This window comes from Rhinatrema bivittatum, chromosome 11 (assembly GCF_901001135.1).
Source record: "Rhinatrema bivittatum chromosome 11, aRhiBiv1.1, whole genome shotgun sequence".
NCBI lineage: Eukaryota > Metazoa > Chordata > Amphibia > Gymnophiona > Rhinatrematidae > Rhinatrema > Rhinatrema bivittatum.
The window spans coordinates 48,982,808-49,006,196 of record NC_042625.1 but is presented as its reverse complement, the minus strand read 5'-3'; the positions used below and the strand labels follow the sequence as shown (position 1 = coordinate 49,006,196).

The 23,389-nt window shown below is 42.5% G+C and overlaps 1 protein-coding gene across 3 annotated transcripts in view; it reads left to right on the top strand.

Moving 5' to 3' along the window:
- YPEL1 (yippee like 1) overlaps positions 1 to 23,389 on the top strand; it is an 87,462-nt gene that overhangs the window by 26,938 nt on the left and 37,135 nt on the right. For all 3 annotated transcript variants that reach the window (XR_003859192.1, XM_029619724.1, XM_029619725.1), the window contains exon 2: positions 3,383 to 3,665. Coding sequence is in view for 2 of the 3 variants with exons in the window: in XM_029619724.1 (XP_029475584.1) it covers positions 3,549 to 3,665 (117 nt within the window). In the remaining variant the exon portion in view is untranslated. The remainder of the gene's footprint in view (positions 1 to 3,382; positions 3,666 to 23,389) is intronic.

The following is a 23,389-nucleotide window of genomic DNA, read 5'->3' as shown; positions in this document are numbered from 1 at the left end:
TTCCTCGTTTCTGCTCACGTTGGCCCAGCCCCAAGAGAGTGGCGCAAGATGCGTTCCTAATTCCATGGTCGGAAACCCTAATGTACACCTTTCCGCCCATACCTCTCATCACAAGGACAATTCAAAAATGCATGGCAGACGCAGCTCAATTGATACTCATAGCGCCCGCCTGGCCCAGACAACCGTGGTACAGCTACCTCCAACACAGACCTGATTCGACTACCGAGTCAACCAGATCTGTTAATTCAACAGCAGGGAATGCTTCTCCACCCACTGCACTCTTCCCTCCACTTGACAGCATGGAGATTGAGCGGTTCCTGCTAACGGAACAAGGCATATCCATGGCAGCCCAAAAAGTTCTACTGGAGTCTAGGAAGCAATCCACTAGACGCAATTATGGAAACATTATTCCGCCTGGTGCGCATCCAATGGAGTTCCACAGTTGGATTGTCCTCAAACTGCTCATAGATTACCTCTACACATTGTATGCATCTGGTCTGGCAACTTCCTCGATAAGAGTTCACCTTAGTGCTATAGCAGCTTACCATAGACCATATCAAAATCATCCAATCTCCCCTTGATATCTCGTATCAAAGGGTTGTCACATCTTCATCCACCAGTCTCTAAACCACCAGTTCCGTGGAACTTGAACATAGTATTGGAACAACTCATGCTACCTCCATTTGAACCCATGGATTCAGCACATATAAAATACTTAACGTGGAAAGTAGTATTTCTAGTAGCAATCACATCCGCACGACGAGTCAGTGAGTTATAAGCATTATGCACCATATCTTCGGTTTTACCACCTTAAAGCAGTTCTCCAGACTCAAGCAGCCTTTCTTCCAAAGGTAGTGTCGCAGTTCCACTTAAACCAAATGATAGAACTACCAACGTTTTTCCCAAACCTCATTCTAACGATAGAGAGCGTATGCTCCACACGCTGGACTGCAAGCAGGCGTTGGCATACTACAAGGACTGAACACATTCCGAATCCCGTACCTCTCAACTATTTGTCTCATTCAACCCAAATGCACCGGGACTTCCAGTAAGTAAATGCACTATCCAGCTGGATAGCACAGTGTATCCAATTTTGCTATGAGAAGAGAAAGTTACTTCTCGCATCCTTACCGAATGCTCACCAAGTCAGGACTATGGCAACCTCCATAGCGCATCTCCGCCATGTTCAACCCGTGGACATCTGCAAAGCAGCTACTTGGTCCTCTCTTCATACATTCATATCTCATTACTGCCTAGGTCAGCAGGCAATGGATGAGGCGAAGTCGACTCCCACTTTATATATGATCATGCAGGAATAAGAAACAGAAATCAGACTGCATGATCGGGAGCTTGGGACTCCCATGACCGCATGACTAATTCAGCCCTGCTATTAATGGGGAAAAAGCAAGTTTGCTTACCGTAAACTGTGTTTCCGTAGATAGGATGAATTAGCCATGCTGACCCTCCCTCCTCACTGGCAGTCGACTAGTCAATTCTGCTACACCTAAGCTTAATTACAGACTGAGGAGAATCTGTTACTTTCCTGTACGGGAACACGCATAGCCGCAAAGGGTACAAAACTTGCTTTTATTCAGAGTCCAATGAATTACAAAATTTATTCCATTCAGTGTATCATTCTGAAGAACAGTTCAAAGACAGTGTATTTACATACAAGTGTATCCCCCGACACGTACGAGTTTCGCATAAAATGCTGCTTCTGGAGGGTCAAAACACTAAAATACAAACGAGAGCACAGTATTAAATACAGAATTAAAATACTACCAAAAAGCAACCCTAGGGTAGCGACGGGAGCACATACCTTTTTAAGGACCAAATACTTATACATTGTCTCAGTATTCCAGAATGATACCACATTAAGTATGCTTCTATCACAGAAAGATATAAACATTCAAAAAGAGCGCCACAAGTGATCACATGATCTGAACCACCAGTCATCAGATGGCTAGTTTAGCTAATCACAAAAACCATCAACACAGCCAAAGGCAGATTGACAGGGATAAGACTTCAGAAGCAAGCGGTCCATTCAGTTTCCTGATTGAGTCCATCAGAAAACAGTTTGTGCAAAGTGAAAATCCATCGCTGCTCTCGTTGCAGCAACAGGCTCCCAAACTCGCCACCTCCTCAGGTGGGCAAGGCACCTTCTCAATTACAAAAAATCATAGGTCCTGTATTTTGTGCTTATATTCTTGCCAGTGGGACACCAATGGAGCCTCCACACAGGAACATTGAAGGCAACTACAGTGTTCTAATATATGGGTCTGTAGCTCCAGTGGTATGTGGTATGGTTTGTCATCATATGCCCTTGCCCTCTTTTATATGTTGGCAGACTGACACGGGTCATTAAACCCACTGATTCTTAATGAATTCAATCAGGGAATTGAATAGACCTCTTTCTTCTGATGTCTTATCCCTATTAGTCTGCCTTTGGCTGTGTTGGCAGTTTCTGTGATTGGCTAAACTAGCCAGCTGGCCATTGATAATTTGGATCATGAGATTGCCTTTGGCACTCTGAGTGTTTATATCTTTCTTTGATAGAAGTGTCCTTGATGTAGTATCATTCTAGAACACTGAGACAATGTATGAGTATTTTTTCCTTAAAAAGTTGTGTTTCCGTCTCCACCCTGAGGTTGCTTTTTGGTAGTATTTTCACTCTGTATCTAATACTGTGCTCTCTTTTTGTATTTTAGTGTGGGGTTTTTTCCCCCTTCCAAAGCAGCATTTTATGTGGAACACATACATGTCAGGGGATACACTTGTATGTAAATACACTGCCTTTGAACTGTTCTTCAGAATGATACATTGAATGGAATACATTTTGTAATTCATTGGCTGGCCTATGTGGATAAATTCTCTTTACTACTATTATCCTTTTGGCTCTCAACTATATACCATCTCCCTTTTTTTTTCTGGGCCTTCACATGTTTATGTATGCTTCTTTTGATTACTTTGATTCCCATAATTCATCAAGCTTGAAGAGAAATATGGATAAAGAATGAGTATGCATAATAAAAGTTATAGTCTAGTAGCACGGTTACGTTAAAAACTGTTGCAGTCTCTTCTAAGCAGGTCCAGAGTTGTGCTATAGAGGCAACACATTAGGTCAGTTATTCTTTCCTCAGTCTAAAATATTCAGCTTTGCATGTATGGTTGGGGGGGAGGGGGTGGAATGGAAAGGAATAGACACACATTCATGTACTTCCTTCCTCAGGCATATCATAATATTAGCAGTGGCATTAACAGGATCTTCTATACAACATATAATTACTGTTGTTTCTACCTTTGTTAGTATAGTCTATATTCTTACCTTTTTATGAATGACTGGGATTTGATTGGTTTTCTTTTTGTCTTTGTTCTTTGGCAGGTTTTGACGGTTTCTCTTGTGGCGTCTGTGTGGGAAGTGCCACACACTCTCCAAAACAACAACGGCTTTTGCTTGCATTTTCCAGTGTTTCTTTTGTCAGAGAGTTCAGCAGAGTTGTAATTCTTCCAGTGCCAGCCCTGAGCTGAGTGAGGAACCATCTGCAGAGATGGTAAAAATGACAAAATCAAAAACTTTCCAGGCTTACCTGCCAAACTGTCACAGAACGTACAGCTGCATCCACTGTAGAGCCCACCTAGCCAATCATGATGAGCTGATCTCCAAGGCAAGTGTTCTATATGTTTTATAAACTTTGAAAAACTTAATTTTGATCACATATAGTTAGTTAATAAGTCATTTTATCAGTGTGTCAAATTATTAAAAAAAAAAAAAAAAAAAAAGTATTACTGGTAGAAGATTGTGTTTTGAATATAAGTCATTCTGATATGTTGTGTTCTAAACATTGGGGATTGTATCTATATTCTCCTTGGCTCCTTATTCTCACGCTTGCATTTCCAAAGGCTTAATGTTATTGGCTAGTAATATAAGGACAGCAGTTCTCAGCTAGACTTCCAGTAGCACAAATAGGCCCAATTTTCAGAATTGTTACAATGAATATTCATTAGATATATTTGCATGATTTAATCCAAGAATAGGTTAATTTTCATATTTGGTTACGTTTGAAAACCAGACCTGTCTGTAGTTCTCAAGGACTGATGTTGAGAAACCAGATGTATGATATTAGTCAGCAGCCTGAGGCCTTGGTATTCATCTTAAAAAATTATGCAAGCAGTGGGCAGCAGGAGCTGTTCTAATAGATATTGTTTGTCTCAGCTGATCTATAAAACTAAAAAACAATCCAGAGCATTGTTACAGGTAGAGACTAGGTTTTTGTGTGTCCTTGTGTACGAGACCACATTGTATTTATTTATATTCTGCTTTTCAGCACTTCAGAGCGGATTTCATTCAGGTACAGCAGGGATTTCCCTATCCCAGAGGGCTCACAATCTAAGCTTGTACCCAAGGAAAAGTGACTTGCCCAAAGTCACAAGGAGCAGTAGTAAGATTTGAACCCTGGTTTCCCTGGTTCGTAGCCCGCTGCTCTAACCAGTTGGGTACTCCTCTATTTCCTTTTTATGATTTTGCTTTCATGAGGTGCAGAATTTGTTTTACAAAACAAAAAATATACAGTTTTCTTTTAATTTTGCTTTTTGTGCTATTTAGTATGCTTAGAAGTGCAAGCTGCGCACAAAGCCTCTGAATCTTAATGCAATAAATAGTTATTAATGCGCCATAAAAACAATCATGTAATTTCTCACAGGACAAGCAGGATGGTAGTCCTCACATATGGCTGACCATCATCAGGATGGAGCCCAGTCACTGAAAACTTCTGTCAAAGTTTCCAGAACTTTGACTGGCCCCTACTGGGCATGCCCAGCATGGCACTAACCCTGCAGCCAGCAGGGGTCCCCCTTCAGTCTTCTTTTTTCCGCACAGCAGTAGCCTCGCGGTTTAGGAGCTCTGAAGAGATTCCGGACAGGAATTTTCCTCATGGAGTTAATTAAAAATAAATTGCCCCACAGGGGATCCCTCCTCTAACTTTTCTCAGGCTGCGGTACTCCGGTAGGTTTTTCACTGTTTTTTGTCGATTACCGTCGAGTTTGGCCCTCGCGGCCTACTGGCCGACTGTATCGCGGCTCGATTTTTTTCTATGGCCATGGCGTCGGGGTTTCGTCTGTGCCCGGACTGTACTCGCACCATGTCTATCACAGACCCTCATAGAGTCTGTGTAATGTGTTTAGGCCGTGAGCATAATGTCCTGACTTGCACCAAATGTGTCCTCGTGACACCAAAAGGTCGCAAAGACAGAATGGAGAAGATGAGACTCCTTTTCCGTGCTCACACCCCGACGCCGTCCATCGCGCATCAGGAGCGAACAAAAGTACGCTGGATTTTATAAGATACGCGATCTTATAAAATCTGGGGTCGGTGCGCACAAGGGGGTGCACATTTGTGCAACTTGTGTGCGCCGAGCCCTGCGCACACTGCCCGTTCCCTCCGAGGCTGCTCCGAAATCCGAAATCGGAGCGGCCTCGGCAGGAACTTTCCTTCCACCCCCCCCGCACCTTCCCCTACCTAACCCACCCTTCCGGCCCTATCTAGACACACCCCCCCCCCCCCCACACACCTTTATCTGAAAAATTACTACTGCCTCTGGCAGTAGTAACTTATGCGCACCGGCGCAGCGTGCCCCGACACAGGCCGCTGTGTCGGGGCACTCAGCCACGCCACCGGACCGCCCACACGCCCCCGACCGCCCCTTTTTGCAAGTCCCGGGTCTTACGCGCGTCCCGAGGCTTGCGCGCGCCGCCGAGCCTATGCAAAATAGGCTCTGCGCGCGCAGCGGGGTTTTAAAAGGGTTACGCACATACCTTATGCACGTAACCCTTTTAAAATCCGGCCCAATTTTTTTCCTATAGTGATATTAGTTTTATAGCAAGGTTAAATTGTGGCATATAGGGCTTTACAGTTTTAGGATATGCCAGGGCAGTTGAGTCTGTTTGTTGTTACTAGTTAACAAAGTTAAAAGCCTCTGTCAGACCAAGTTAGAACTGTAATTGACTGCATGTTGCTAAGCAGAGAAAAAGGCTTCTTAGATATATTCACATCATCATTTCTGTTAGATTTTATAATTTTGAAAAGAAAGCAAAAGCAGAAATTGATAGTGGTATTGGTAACTGATACCTCCTCCAGTATTTTTTCGTTGGATATTTCGCAACAAAAAAATACTGGAGGATATTTCGCAATGAAAAAATACTGGAGGAGAAAGTATCAACCAAGAGCTAAGTATAGCATTGACATTTTTCAATTACGAAACAACAGAGGAGAATTTATTGATTAAGAGCAAAGAATAACATTGCGTGCAGTGTGAGAAATACAGAGGCTATTGTGCACATATTAAAAGTAAAAAATTTTCAAAAAAAATAGTCTGGGATGAAATTAACAAATTTTATTGCCACATGTTGCATCACAAGAATATATCAAGGATGAGTTTTTTTTATAATGAAATATAGGATGGAGATGATGAGTTAATGATTAAAGAACTGATTATCTGCGACTCCACGGGTGGGTCTGCTGAACATTTATATGAAACCATCACCTCTTCCTACAAAAAATGTATGGTTGGTTAAAAACCTCATTGTTGGTGGGAAATCATAATTGGCAATTACGGCAATAATATTTGAGACACAGTTAACATTCACTAGGTTGAATATTTTGAAATTGAAGGAGAAGCCAGAAGTCCAAATTTTTGGGGAGAGCTAAGGAAAAAGCTTAAATTAGCTAGCCAAATCTGGGGGAGGGTCTGTTCAAAATCAATAGCAGTTACTATCCAGTGAACAGCCCTGGCAAATGTTAAATGTTTAACTAACTCCCACCCTGCCCCTCTACCCACCCCTAGATTTGTTTTTCTGATATAGTCTGCCTAAATACATAATTGGCAACAAGATAAATTATTAAATTGGTATTTCCTTAGGTGTTATCCATCAAATAAATTTACCAAAATGAGGATTATCCAATGTAACTATTGTGAGCCTTTATGCTGAGGGAAATCATCTGGAAACTTAGGGCTTTCCCCATTTGTTCAGAACTCTCTTCCTTGAAAAAGGAGCTGGCTGAAGCTAAAGCTGAATTAGCTGCAATAAAGAAAGTTTCACCCACTTTACATTATTCAGGAATTAATTCCCCATTACCACAGAAAAAACAAAAGTCAAGGAAAAAGGGGTTTACAGTGGGCTCAGTTAGGATAAGACCTGTGACCCACAGATACCTGTTCTTCACAGCTGTGCAACCACAAGTCTACCCCCCCACTCACACAGGGCATTAAGGAACTCAAAAACAGGATTACAATGGGCTCCGGTAGAATTAGACCTGTGATGTGGGGAGGCACGCTGTATCAAGTGACACAAGTACAATACGCCTTCTCTGTATTAGATATTGAAGAAGCTCTTGCGAAAGAGTTTGAAGTGTTATCTGAAAAGAAAGAAGAAACCCAATGATACAGAAATTCCATAATACAATCCGTAATCAAAGGAAACAAAATCATTGTGCTGGGTGACTCTGTCATCAGAGGCACTCATCTGGGAACTCTAAGCGAGCTGTATTAAGCGCCTATACAGTAAAATGGGTTGCGCGGGGCCTAACGCTTCGCAGATGCGGCTTGCATTTGCAAGCAATTTGAATAGAGTATCAAGCGATATGTGAAGAGAACTGTGCGTGCGGGGAACGAGGGTGCGCCCTGCACTGCCACACTCTTTCTAACGCGGCATAACTGTATCGACCTGTTTGTTGGCTCAGACCCTGAACATGCGTAGTGTGGTCAGAGATCAATTTTAGGTTAAACGTCCTGTTTCTTTTCGCTCCGTATCCAATTCAAGAAATATTGGATTTAAAGAAGGTAAACACTGAGGTCCAACTCTGAGGTCCGTCATAGCGGCAGTACGCAAGGAGACTTCTTGGCATCTATCGTCTTGATAGGGGCATATCTGCACATAGCCGTCAGGCTGGAGCACCATATATTCTGGAGGTTCATTGTCCTACAGGAACATTTTCGATTTCGAGCCCTTCTCTTCGACTGGTGATGGCTCCATGTACCTTCATCAAGATGATGGTGGTGAGGCCGGCCGTATTGCTAAAGGAGGGTGTGTTGGTGTATCTGTATCTGGATGACTGGCTCATTCGTGCAAAATCAGATAACCTCTGTCAACAATCAGTATAAAAGGTACTGATGCGCTTGAAGTCTCTAGGATGGTTGGTGAACCTAGAAATGAGCCATTTAGTTCTCTTACAAACTCTGAAGTATCTGGGATCCCAGTTCGACACACTAGCAGAGAGATTGTTGAAATTGCAGTTAGATTAGGTTTCTGCTAGAGCTTTCGGTGCCCAGGATCTGGGACTATTTGCAGGTCCTGGGTTCCATGGCATCAACATTGGAATTAATGCATTGGGCGCACATATTTGGCTTCTGCAGAGGGCTCTTCTGCTGGAATCCATTATGGAAGAGTTTCATCTTCCTCTTCCGTTAGAGAGGGAAACCAAAGACAGTCTTTCGTAGTGGCTTACTCGCACCAATCTTGAGCGTGGTGTGGAATTGGAGATTCCAAATTAGATAATAGTCACCACCGATGCAAGTCTCTCTGGATGGAGGGCAGCAATGCAAGATCAGTTGGCGCAAGGCCAGTGGTTGAAACAGGAGGCCTCATGGCCTTTCAATTGGTTTGAGACAAGAGCAGTGCATTTTATTTATTTATTTATTTAGAATTTTTTTTTATATACCGACATCCGTTTGCACATCGTATCTGTTTACGATGGAACTATTTAGGCAAGGGCCTTTACATAGAACAAAAACTATATGATAAATAGGAACAGTAACAATCTGAGTGGCGTATAAGAGAGCAAATTAACTAGGCACAGTTTAACTAAGCGCAAGGTTTAAACATGGTAAGAACAGTACAATAGGAGAAAATTATTAGAGTTAGGGATAAGGAGGATAAAGAGAGAATAAGGAGGAGGCATTGGTAAAAAAATTAAAAATATTGAGGAAGGGACATTGGTAAAAAATTAAGATTGAGGAAAGGGCATGGTTGGAGGGTTAGGAGGGGTTGGGGGTAGAGATAAAGGAAATTAAAAAATACTGGAGAAAATTTACACAAGTTTAAAGCACATGGGTTAAGGAGAGAGAGTGGTGAAATATTTACAGAAGAGTTCGGAGGCATGGAGTAAAAAATTTACACAAGTTTAAAGCATACGGCTTAATACAGTAATTAAAATACTGAGCAATAGGGGAAACATTTACAGGAGAGTTCAGAGGCATGGAGTAAATACACAAATTAAGGAGTGTTAGATCAAATGAGGAAGTTTCTGCATATTATTTGCAGTTATGCACAAATTAAGGAGAATCAGACAAAATGAGGGAAAAACAGTATGTTTACAGTTATTCGGTGATTATACTACACAGTTATCAGAAATTAATCACGAAAGGTGGGTAGAATCTGACGGATAGGCCTTTAGGAATAGCCAGGTTTTTCGTTTTTTTTTTTTTTAATTTAGCTCTAGAAGTTTCAGTGCGAAAGTCTGGAGGCATGGAGTTCCAAAGGGAGGGGCCAGCCAGAGAGAAAGCTCTGTTCATTGTGGAGATGAGTTTAGTGGATTTGATCGAGGGAGTGCGGAGTGTTCCTTGAAGGGAGGGACGAGTTGGTTTTGTGGAAGTGAGCGGAAGGAGTGGAGGGCTGATCCAGTGGGAGGTATCATTTATGATACTTTTGTGAATGAGGGATAAGGTTTTGTATAGGATTCGCGATTGTATCGGTAGCCAGAGTAGCTCAATAAGCGTTGGGGTAATGTGGTCTCTTGTTTTGGAGTTTGTAAGGATACGTGCTGAGGCATTCTGTAGGAGTTGTAAGGGTTTGGTATAAGTAGCAGGGAGGCCAAGAAGGAGGGCATTACAGTAGTCTAGTCTATCTTGGAAAAAATAATAGAATGTAATACTGTGCGAAAGTCGGAGAAATATAGCAAAGGTCGGAGTTTTTTAATTGTTTGTAACTTGAAGTAGCAGTCTTAGGATAGATTTGATGACGGGTTTAAAGGAGAATTGGTTGTCAATCAGAACACCCAAGTTACGGGTGTGGGAGTGGAAGGTAGTGGATGAGTAGGAAAGGGGAATAGAGGGTGATGGATGTCTGTTGGAGATAATGAGGAGTTCAGTTTTTTGAGGGTTGAGAGCAAGATGCATGTCTGTGAGTAGTTGGTTGATAGAGGTGAGGCATGATTCCCAGTTCTGGAGGGCAGTTTGAAGGGAGTCTGTAAAGGGGAAAAGAATTTGAATGTGATCTGCGTAGATTTATTTATTTATTTTCTTTTATATACCGACATTCGATAGAGATATCACATCGGTTTACAGGTAACTGAGGGAATAGGGCGAGGTCCGCCCTATTTTACATTATAACATGATAACAATTATAATGTGGTAACAATTATAACAAATATACATGGAAAAAATAAAATTAGATGAAGTGTTTGATACCAAGGTTGGATAGGAGATTGGTGAGTGGAAGCATGTAAATGTTAAATAGTGTGGAGGAGAGAGAGGAACCTTGGGGGACAACCTCAGTCAAGGCTAATGGGGTCAGATTCGTTGTTATCAGTGATGACTGTATAGTGACGGTTTTGTAGGTAGGATTTTATCCAGGAGAGAGAGCAGTTCCAGAAATTCTGATACTGATGAGAATGTTGATAAGAATGTTGTGATTAACAGTATCGAAAGCAGCAGAAATGTCTAACATGGCAAGAAGATAGGAATTACCAGTGTCCATTCCTTTGAGTAAGGTATCTGTAAGGGATAGAAGTAAGATTTCAGTACTTAGGTGTTTCTGGAAACCATATTGGGTGGAAGGAAGGATATTGTGGTGTTCGAGATAGTCAGATAGGCGAGAATTGACTAGTTTTTCTAGGATTTTAGATATGAATGGGAGATTAGAGATGGGTCTGAAATTAGATAAGGTAGAGGGATCAAGATTGGGTTTTTTAAGGATGGGTTTAACCACAGCTTGTTTTAGTGGATTGGGGACAGTGCCTTGTTCCAGGGATTGATTGAGAATGTTAGAAAGGGGTTTAGCAATAGCTTTGGGAATAGATAGTAGCAGTTTGGAGGGAATAGTTTCAGAGGGGTGGGAGGAGGGTCTCATCTTTTTTAAGATGTTTTCGATCTCCAGGGAGGAGGATGGGTCAAAAGATGAGAGAGTAGCTGAGAGGTTGAGGGTGGGAAGTGTCACGTTGTTGGCATTAAGAGAGAATTGTGCAGAGAGTGAGGAGACTTTGTTTTGAAAGAAGTATGCTAATTCGTTGCAACGATTTTTCGATGTGGGTATTTGAGGTTGTGTCGGGGTTGATCTGGTGAGGTTAGAGATTATAGTGAAGAGGGCCTTGGCATTGTATTGGAAATTAATTATCTTATGAGCATAATATTCTTGTTTGGTTTGGAGAATGGCTTTCCTGTAATCGTGCATGAGTTGTTAGTAGGCGGTTTTAGTTGCTGGGGAGGGGTGTTTGCGCTAGCGCCTTTCTGAGGTCCTGAGGGTGGTTTTGAGATTCTTAATTCTAGGGAAAACCATTTTTGTATTGCTTGCCTGTCTGCCATCCAGTATGGATCCTATCGGACAATGCGGCAAAGGTAGACTACATCAACCATCAAGGTGGAATCAAGAATCTGGCAATTGCTTGAGAAGCCCCAGAGTTGATACTCTGGGAAGAGCAGCACTTGGAGCAGCTGGCCATATCTCACATCGCCGGAGTGAACAACATTCAGGCAGATTTTTTTTCAGTCAGATAAAGTTAGACCCCAGGGAATGGGAGCCGTCAGAGGCAGCGATGTCTCATTCACAGAAGATGGGGGGGTATCCCGACCAAAGAACAAGAAGATGTCATGATTTTACAACCACAGAACAGAACACAGTTCAAAGGAATCAGAGCTCTGGTGTTGCCATGGACTTGAGAGATTCTTCTTTGTCCTCCCTCCCATGGCCTCTGGTGGACAAGGGATTACGGCAGATAGAGAAACATCCAGGCAACGTGATCTTGGTAGCTCCAGAAATGCCACATCTACCATGCCTCCTAGATCTGATCAACTTGGCCATAGACTGGCCCCTGAGGTTTGGACATTGGTCGACTGTTTTCCAACAGGGCCCAATATTTTTGGGTCAGGCGGCTCACTTCTGTCTCAGCTTTGCTTCTGAGAGGAAATGTCTGAGATGGAAGGGATATTCCAAAGTGATTATTTCCAACTTATTGCAGGCTAGGCGATCTTCTACATCCTTAACGTATGTGCGAATTTTGGAATTCATTGCCAGAGGATATGGTTATACCAGTTAGTGTAACTGGGTTTAAAAAAGGTTTGGATAAGTTCTTAGAGGAAAAACCAACTCGTAAGGGGGCGATACTGGACTTGTTGCTTAAAAATAGGGAGTATGTTTCTGATGTCATATTAGGGGATCATCTACAGTAGAATCAATAGTTCACCAAATGGTGCATTAGAACATAGGAATTTCATTCAAAGGTAAGGGTCCTGGACGTCAGGAAAACTAAGTTTAAGATGGGGAGCACCTCGAGGTTCATTAGATGTATGGGATAAGCTAGGGGAAGCAGAAGAGCCATGAGTACACTACACTAAGGATATATTTTAAAAAGGCCACTGTAGTTTTCTAAAGAAATAGCTGAAAAGGTAAGGAAACAAAAAGGTTACAAGACCCAGAGATGACAGAAAAAGATGATGGACAACAGTATCTAGAAAAGCTGGGAAGGTAGGAGATCAAAGTCAACAATAGAAGAAAAAATAGCTAATAAGAGTAAAACAGGAAGATAAAACTTTTTTGTTTTAAAGCTATATTAGTGACAGTAGGAAGTGCAAAAGTGGGATTATAAAACTTCAAAGGTGAAGGGGGATAACATGTATTGTAGAATTGCTGTACATACATTTCTGTTCAGTGTTTACTGAGGAAAGACTTGGCAGTTTTCTGTGGAAGTGAGGTAGACCTCACAGTTTTCAGAAGACTGTGAAGAACTAGCAAAGCTAAAAGATAAAGCACTGGTTCCTGACAAGATACATTGAGAGTATTAAGGGAACATGTAGAGGTTCTGGCAGTTCCATTTCCAGAATGGAAGGATGGCGAGAAGTCTCTTGTGATGTGTGCAGCTCCTGAGAAAGTTTTAACCAGTAAATCATGTTGGGTACCTATGTTATTTGTTGGCGGTCCATTCAGGGAGGCAGGTGGTGGAGTGCCCCAGGGATATGCATTGGTAATATAGAAAGAGTGCTATTTTAACTTCCTTACTGATTTGGAAAGGGGTGTAATGAATGGAGTGATCAAGTTTGCAAATTACAATTGCAAAGCACGATCAATATAACATCCACACACACTGCTGTATTCACCAAGTGTGTAGTCTTTAAAGGACAAGTCACAATTTTAAAGTTAATTCTGTAATAAAAACTGAGATAGAGACATGGACATGATTAATTACATCTAACATTATTGATCACTATGTTACCGAACCTTATGGCACTCTTGTAAATGTGCAAATTACAGTATCATTAATTTTATGTGCCTCGATGTAAACCGTTGTGACTGTCTCCTCCAAACGACGGTATAGAAAAGATTTAAAATAAATAAATTACAAAATACTATTTAGAGTAATTAAAACATTTTGTCTTTAGGGCTTTAAATAGTGGATTGCTATATATAACTTGGATACAATGTCTGGATTTGCAGAAGGAAAGTGCATATTGTGGGCAATGTTTTTGGCAGCATGTGTTATGTAAAATTTGATATGTTCTGTTAGATTTAATTGAATTTTATTGATTTATGTGTTTTAATTGTTTATGTACCGTTGAAATTCACCAAGATCTGTGGATTGGTAAAATATAAATGCTTTAAAGAAATAAATGTCTAATCTACTTTTTAACAGAGATGTGACTGTGAACATTTCCTGGAGATTTTCACTATTACAAATGGCTTTGGTGTTACCAAACCCTTCATTTATTAAAGTGCTGTGCGATTTTTGCCTCATTTTGAGTGACAACTTCTGTACTTTTATTAATTGGATGACAACTAGTCTATTGAATAACTTGAACATAGAGACTTTGATAATCTTATCTTGCTACATTTTGTACATTGAGTCCAGCAAAGAGAAGATTTCATCAGGCAGTGTTTTGCTCTAGAATCCAATGTAATTCTTTTTTAGCTATTGAACAATACGCCAGTGGGTTTGTTTTGTTATTTTGGAAGGGAGGGATTGTGTTCTTTTAGTGTGTGTGGATGTTTGTATGGCTGTGGTTGTCGTTTTTAATGGTGATGATTTGTGTCAAGGGGCCCCATATAGTATACAGAAATATGTAAGATAGTTCAATAGTGATTATTGTATGTGTTTTTTGTATAAGATAGTCAAAAGTATTTTATATAAATACCGCTTTTCAATCCTATATAGTTTATGAATTATTGAAATAAGGGAATACAATGTTAGTGAAAAATATGTACAGTATGAGATTTTTATATAATACATTTTGATAATTTGTTTCTAGGAAATTTTTTTTTCTTTTGATGATATACATCATTTTTTGGAATGTCACACAAGTTCCACTGTATGACATTTTCAGTGCATCTTTAAGAGTTAGAAATGGTTCCAAAGGAGGCAAGCAGATGTGCTTCCTCTTCTCAAAAATGGAAGCAAGGAGGAGTCTGGGAACTACAAGTCGACATTAGTAATACCGGTTCTGTTGGCATTTTGCTAGACAGTTTTAAGCTGATGATGATTTTTTTTTTTTATTATTTTGTTGCTCTTGATGCCGATTCTTTATTATATCTCTCTGAAATTTTATTGTGAGCATAGTTACATTTTGATGACAGGTCTTCTCCAAGGAGAAGCAGGATGGTAATCCTCACACATGGGTGATATCATCAAATGGAGCCCCAATGCAGAAAATTTATGTCAAAGTTTTTAGAACTTTGACTAAGCACACATGAGCATGCCCAACATGCCTTATACCATGCATCCACACGGGGGTCCCTTTTCACTCTCTTCTTTACCCTGGAGCTGAAAGCCTTGTGGTCTGATCGAGCTCATTTTGGCTGTTTCTGACCTAGTGGAAATTTCTTTTTCATTATAGTTTTTCTCACTTTTTGGTATCGTTCCATCATTGGGACCCTCTTGGTGTCTGCCCATAGTATCCTAGTTAGGGTTTTTGGCATTTCTAGTAAGTTTTCTTTCGCCGTCATTTCTACCCGCAGCGACGGTGCCCACTGGCCATTGATGGTCACTGCCTTCATTTCTCTCTGCAGCCCCTTTTTCTTTCATTCCATTATGGCCACATCTGGTTTTTGTCGATGCCTCCGGTGCCCGAGGACCATGTCCATTATGAATCCTCATGAGATATGTATCCTCTGCCTGGGGGCATCGCATGACATCCAAGGTTGTTGCTTGTGTGCCCAAATGATCCCAAAGGGATGTCTCCTTTGACTCGACAAGATGGATCAGTTCTTCGGGTCGAGGAAGTCAGAGTCATCGGCATCAGTGGCATTGGCATCGATGGACCTTGGAGCCGCACCGATGGACACCGTGCTATTGACATTGGCAGGACCATCTTTGCTGACTGTGAATAGGGGTGCCGGAGACAGACTGTTGTCTCTCCTCTGGGCCGAGGATGCCGGGTTCGTCGTCTTCAGCCTCTGCACTGGGGAAAGACTGGGCCAAGTATCAAGGGAAGCTTAAGAAGCATTGGCACCGGTCCCTGTCGATGCATGGTGCCAGTTGCGGGGATGCACCGGCTTTTGCCGAGATGCCCTCGAAGCAACCCAAAGGTGAGGAGAGCCCATACTTTATCGAAGACTGAGGTCCCCAACAGTTTCCACTGGTCCTGGTGCCAGTCGTTGATCCACCTCCTTCCTCCCAGTTGGTGTTGGTGTTGACATTGGCAATGTTTGAGGAGTTGCTGGAGCATCGAGTCAGCTAGCAGTGGATTGGGCACTGCAAGGCATTGGGCCTTTGGCACCGAAGGCACCGGAGCTGGTGCTGCCTGTCATCCTACAGCTACTGGAGAAGTTCAGCATGCTCATCGGTGTTTACCAACTCAGCTGGTGCCGGTTCCCAGTAGGGCCAGAGGCCTCCCCCTACTGATACGGTGGTCGTTGCCGATTCCTCAGAGGAGGAAGCTCCACGGAGACCGGCAGAGACAGTCCTGAAGTCCCCCATCCATTTCTACCAATGCATGCACCTCTGAATGAAGGCCGAGCACCTAGGGCCCCATCCCCTGTAGCATACAATGAGGATGAGAGTCCCTATGACCCCTGGGGGGTGATCCGACTTCCGAGGGCTCTGATGGTATCCTATCAGACCTTTCTCCTCCAGATGAGCAGAGGAAGTTCCCACCTGAGGACTTGACCTCTGCAGGGTTTGTGAGGGTGATGGCGGAGGCCATCCCATTTCAACTTTTAACAGAGGAAGATGCCAGGCATAAAATGCTTGAGATCCTCCAGTTCTTGGAACCTCTAAGGAGATTGTGGTGGTCCCGGTACATGAGATCCTTAAGGAGCTTCTGCTGAAGATATGGGAACACTCTCTCTCTCCTTGTGCCTCCCGTTAACAAAAAGGCAGCCAGGGTCTACTTCATCCAGAAGGCTGCTGGATTCGATAAGCGTCAGCTGCCTCACCAGTCAGTGGTGGTCGAATCTGCTCTCAAGAGGGCCAAGTGCTGTCGGATCCATTCCTCAGTGCCCCTGGGGAAGGATCACAGAGAGATGGACGCTCCTTGAGAGTAAGGTGTTCCAAGGCGCCATGCGTATTGCTTGCATCATTGCCTACCAGCTTTATATGAGCCAATATTCGTGGAATATCTGGAAGCAGGTGCAGGAGGTGGCTGAGCAGCTGCCTCAACAGCAGCAAGACACCCTCATGTGCTGGTATACAAGTGCGTACAGTGTGGAAAACATGAGGGCCATGCGACCTTCGATGTTTTTGAAACGGCATCGAGAGTCTCTGCAATGGGAATCGGCATCCGCAGAATGGAATGGTTGTGGGTCTCTGATCTCCAACCAAAGGTACAGAAACGACTTGCTGATGTGTTGTGTACTGGAAAGAATCTCTTTGGAGATAGGGTGAGGAATCCTGTGGCCCAACTTCGGAACCAACATGAGACCCTCTAACAACTCTCTGCGAGGACAAAGAGATTGTTTCTCATAGCCCCTCATTGGCTAAGACAGGTCTGGTTTCCATTCCTTCAGGCGTTGTCCATCCGGAGACCGATCAGTATGGTGAATTCTCCAGATCTCATCATGCAAGACCAAGGCAGGCTATAGCATCCCAACCTCCAGACCCTGTCGCTCACCGCCTGGATATTGAGAGGTTAATTCTGCAGCCGCTTGATCTTTCAGAGGATGTCTTGGGTCCTGGTGGCTTCTAGAAAGCCTTCCACTAGAAAGTCCTATGGACTGAAGTGAAGGTTTTCTGTGTGGTGTGAGCAGAAGGCCCTGGATCTATTCTCCTGCCCCAAACCAAAGCTGCTTGATTACCTTTTACACCTATCTGAGGCTGGCTTAAAAACCAACTCCATTAGAGCCCACTTTAGTGAAACTGGCGCATACCACCATAGTGTAGATGGCATGTCCATCTCTGTACAGCCTATAGTTGTATGTTTCCCCTAAGGCCTTCTGCTGTGTCTTAGGACTTCAATGTAGTGCTAGCTCAGCTGATGAAAGCTCCTTTTGAGCTGCTGCACACCTGTGACCTGGAAGGTCATAATTTTGGTAGCAGTCACTTCAGCATGCAGGGTCAGCGAGCTCCAGGCCTTAGTGACTTATCCACCTTATACTAAATTTTATCACGTCAGGGTGGCCTTGTGTACACACCCTAAGTTCCTGCTTAAGGTGGTGATGGATTTCCATCTTAACCAGTCAATCGTCCTGCCAATATTCTTTACCAGGCCTCATTCACACCAAGGTGAACAAGCACTGCACAGTTTGGATTGCAGGCAAGCCTTAGCCTTCTATCTGGAACGAACAGAAGCCCATAGACAGTCCACCCAACTTTTTGTTTCTTTTGATAAGAATAGGTTGGAAGTTGCCATTACCAAACAGACAATATCCAGTTGGATAGCAGATTGCATCTCCTTCTGTTATGCCCAGGCAGGACTGCATCTTGGGGGCCATATCAAGGCTCATTCTGTGAGAGTCATGGTAGTGTCTGTGACCTATTTGTGAGCAGTTCCTGCGGAAGAGATCTGCAAGGCTGCACCATGGAGTTCTCTCCACACATTCACATCCCATTACTGTCTGGATAGGGATGGCCGACAGGACAGTAGGTTCAGCCAGTCTGTCCTTCAGAACCTGTTTGAGGTATAGAACCCAACTCTCCCAACCTAGGGCTCATTGGGTTCAGGCTGTCTCCCTTTCTGTTGCCAATAGCACCAGTGGTATTGTGCCTGTTAGCACTTGGTTAAGTGTCTGTTGGTCCCCTTTCGTGTTGGAGAGCAGCCTGTAGCTAGGGATTCACCCATATGTGAGGACTACCGTCCTGCTTGTCCTCTGAGAAAATAGTTGCTTACCTGTAACAAGTGTTCTCAGAGGACAGCAGGGTGTTAATCCTCACGAAACCCACCCACCACGCTGCAGAGTTGGGTTTGACCTATTTATTTTAATCATAATTCTATGTTAAGAGACTGAAGAGGGACTCCGCATGGATGCATTTATTCTATTTATTTAACACTTTTATATACCAGGTTTATTTAACACTTTTATATACCAGGTTAGCCAGTTATAGTCATACAGAGTTAAGTTTGATTCTAAGTTAATTTCGATATGTTTCTTTTCTTATTTTATAAGGTAACGGTAAAGTTGTCTATTTTTAGTATTTTGTTTTATTGATCAAGATGTTAATGTATATTTTCAGCTTTTATTATGTCATTTTTATATTTTTATTTTATATTCTTTTTTTTTCCTTTTATTTAAAACAGTTCTTTTAAGAGTTTATTTTTTGGAAAAATTTTGTGAACCGCTTCGGTCATTCATGTAATGGTGAAACGGTATAGAAATGTATTAAATAAATAAATAAATATACCGAAATTCATGTAGAAAATTACATATCACTTCAGTTTACAGTATAACATAAACTAGCATGTAAGAATGCTTTTACATTTAACAGGTATAAGATAACTTGGTGCCAAGTAACAGGGTCAAAGAACAATTGAATGATAGGCTTTATCGTCTGCATGGTATAGGGCATGCTGGGCATGCTCAGTGTGCCTAGTCAAAGTTCTAGAAACTTTGACACAAGTTTTCTTCATTGGGGTCCATCTGATGTTGTTATCCATGTGTGAGGACTAACATCCTGCTGTCCTTGGAGAACACAGGTAAGCAACTCTGCTTTTTCACAGTGGTGTACCATTTCTGTTTTAATTATATTTGTTTTTGTTTGATTTTTTTTTTTTTATTTGCTACTTTTACAAATAAGTGTTTTATGTTTCCCACCTAGAAGTTGTGATGGAGTGGGTTATAAGTTTGTTTAAATCTTGGAGTTCTGTCTTTCCATATTATAAATATATTAAGGACTCTGAGTATCATCTCAGTGCATCTGTGTCCACCGCAGATTTCAAGGAGAAAGGCAGGAGCAGTGGAGCTGCACCACAGGGCCTGAGGAGGTGATGGGGGGAAGAGCAGTGTCGTAGGGATAGTGGCGTTTCCCTAGCTGTACACACCCCAACCCCCTCTCACAATCTCATCATCTTCATTTTCCCCACCTCACGCACATGAGGAGGAGGAAAGGATTATATACAACCCATCCCACACCATTACTCACTACCCCTCTGCATCATCAGCACCGCCTGCCCACTTTCTAAAAGAAGAGTGCAGTTTCTGAATCCATTGGATTATAGGAACTGAGGCAGCATAGTTGTACCAAAATAGGTGGTCTCAGATTAATCTAATAAACATTTTTGATTGGTTGATCAGTTAGGTAAGGCAAGAGCACCAGATCTAGTATACTCAGATTTCAGGAAGGCCTTTGACACGGTTCTTCATAGCTGACTTACTGTATAAACAAAACTGAGCATTCTAGGTATGGGCCCTAAAGTGACTAACTGGGTTAGAAACTGGTTGCATGGGAGGCAACAAAGGGTAATGGTTAATGGAGTTCACTCTGAGGAAAGTGGGGTTACCAGTAGTGTGCCGCAAGGATTAGTCCTTGGTCTACCTTTGTTCAATATCTCTGTAAACGTTACTGCAGTAACGCTATTGGGGAAAGGTTTGCCTTTCTGCAGATGATACCAAAATCTGCAATCCTGGAATGTATGGAAAACATGCAGAGGGATGTAATTAAGCTTGAGGAATAGTCTAGACTAGATTGGCAGCTAAGATTTAATTCTAAAAAATGCAGGATCATGCATTTGGAATGCAAAAATGCATAGTGGATGAATTTCTTTGTACTATTACCATTCTTTGTACTATTACCATTCACAACTGTGTCATATTTATTCATTTGATTACCTATGTACCGTTTCATATTCTTATTTTTTCACTTGCTATTCTAATATATCAATAGGCTGAAATGTAAATATTGTGCTGTTCAATTTCTCCCCTTCCATCCCAAGTTTATTTTCCTTGTTTTTTGTAACTTTCCCTCTCCCTTTTTCTGATTCACTGTATTTAAAGTTCAAGGTTCTTATTGAAAATATTGTTTTTTACGTTACGTTATGCTTTACACTCCTTGTTATTTGTAAACCGGGTTGATGTGATGCCTATCATGAAACTCGGTATAACAAAAACAATAAATAAATAAATAAATAAATAAATAAAAGAATGGGATTGTATCTGATCTTAAGGTGGCCAACTGGCAGATGAGATGATGGCAAATGCCAGAAGGCATCCTTCTGGCATTTGCCATCTTTGGTGCAAAGGGAAAAGGAATAGCCAGCAGGAAGGATGTTACAATGCGAGGTTTGTGGGAAGGCCCCACGAGTCATCTCTTTTACCCTCAACACCACTTCAGTCCGCATGAGGCAGGGATGCTGTGGCAGGAATGCTGCTCCAGCTTACCAGGGCTGTGTTGCATGGCTCGCATGCCGACACAGCATCCAGTTCTGCCATGCTCCTGCTCCTCTCAGACTTTTCTCTAGGTGCGCATGCATGGTGCGTGCCGGTGTTTAAAGGGCCCAGGACAAGAGTCCCGAACCTGGCGCCTGCAATGCCATCACATACTCATACTATTTAAGGCAGTCTCAGATTATCGGCAGCGCCTCAGCAATGGGTCTTCGGCCTTGCAGTGTGTGTTGCCTAGTATTCTTGGTTCCTGTGTTCCTGTTTCCTTGCCCAACCTTGTCTTTCAGCCTTGCCTTGTCCTGCTTGTCTCACTCACTGTCCTCTGTGTGTCTTCGTCCACCCTTGGCCTGATTCTCTGGACCTTGATCTCTCGCTTGGACCTGACTATGATTGCTTGCCTACTGGATGTTGACCTTTTTCCTGGACCTGACCATTTTTGTTAGCCACCTGCCCCGACCTTGGCCGGTCTCCGGCTCCATTCTTTTACAGCTGCCCTGACCCTGGTGTACTTTTGGACTCCAGTTCTCTTCACCACTCTAGGGACCACCTAGACCTGCCAGCCACCAGAACCCAAGGGCTCAACCTACAAGGGAGAAGTTAGGTGTAGATGAAGCCCCGGTCTGTTCCGATACAGGGAACGTCTGCTAGCCACTGGCATAGGCTTCGTAGGTTACGAGGCTGCGTAAACTATGCCACATCACAAAAGGCTCACACCCATGCCACCCTTCACAAAGGGGGGAGCAAGTCCAGGGGAGAGCCATCAAACTTGTCAGTGGTTTTCATCATAAAACGTATGGGAAAGAGGAACTAGGACAGAGACATTTTAAATATCAAGGAATAAATACACAGGAGGTGGACTGCTTTCAGTGGAAAGGAGAGCCTAGAATGTGAGGGCAAAAGAAGGTAAACTCGGGAGTAATACAAGAAAATATTTATTTACTGAAGGGGTGGTGGATACATTGAACAACTTCCCTGTGATGGGAGAGACAAGGACAGTATCAGAATTCAGGAAAACATGATATAAGCACAGAGGATCTCTGAGGCAGTGAAAGGGACTGTAAAACGGAGCAGGAGATGAGGATGAGTAGTTTGGTTTTTATCTGCTGCCTTGTTCTCTGTTTTAAAATAAATTACAGTATATTGGCATGTTTTTAAAAACCTTTCTGAAACCAAATCACATGATATGTTTTAGGCTAATCCTGGTATCTCAGTACTCCCTGACAGGCCTCGCACTGTTTTGCCTATAGCTAAGTAACGGAATTCAGAGAGAGAGGAATGTGTGGGCTGCAGAAGGTTGCAGTAGCAGTTGCTAGTTTTGGCAGTGACAGTCTGCCAGCTGCATAGGAGGTGGAGTATAGCTGCATAGTTAGCTTCCAGACACCTTTTTTCTTTCTAGAATACAATTGTTTCTTGGAAGAAGTTCTCACAAGAATGCTTCAAAGCTTCTCTTGCAAGGCCCTGCTTGCTTTCTTTGGGTAAAGCAATTAGTAGGGAAACTCCCCCCCCCCCCCTTTGTTTTCCTTGGTATCCAGGGCCATCAAATTCAAATAGCCTAGTTGTATTTTTATTACTTGTTTCTAACTTATAATTTACATGAGGTCTTTTTTGGTTCCTCAAACTCAAGATTTAATTCTTGCCAATTATTGGTGCAGATTGTAAAAATGTTGATCAGGGAATGATTTACGATTCCTATTGTGTAGCACTTTGAGACATTTCAGCTTTTACTACAAGCTTAATTAGCCAAAGCTGAACAAGAGAGAACATAGTAACATAGTAAATGATGGCAGTTACAGTCTGGGTAAAACAAATAAGCATGGGTGTAGCTTGCTTATTGCGGCGGTTACTTCCCCTACTACCCATAACTAATCAAGCTTGATATTTCACTTGGTTGCAGCTCCATCACTGCTCTCTACATTAATGGTGGGGGTGGAAGGGAAATAGAACCAAAGAGCTAAGAGAAACAGATAAGTATGAGAAAAAAATGTGAAGCTTGCTGGGCAGACTGGATGGGCCGTTTGGTCTTCTTCTGCCGTCATTTCTATGTTTCTATATAAAGACCAAAATGGACCATCCAGTCTGCCCAGCAAGTTTTTTGGGGTAGTAGAAACTACTGCTCTTATATTTATTTTTAATTTTAACTTGCCTTTTTATTTAAAAAAAAAGCTTGGGGTCTTTTTTTGTTTTTTGTTTTTAATCTCTAATGTTTTCCTGCAGATAAGCAGGCTGAATTAGCCATGCTGCTTGGGAGCGCCCCCTGGCAGCTCAAGGCAGGAACTTCTCCTAGCACAAGCAGCTTTGCTCCTGCACACCTGCGCGATGCCTTCCCGCACGACTGCCAATATCATCTGTTTTCGCCTTTCCCACACAGCAGTGGACACAA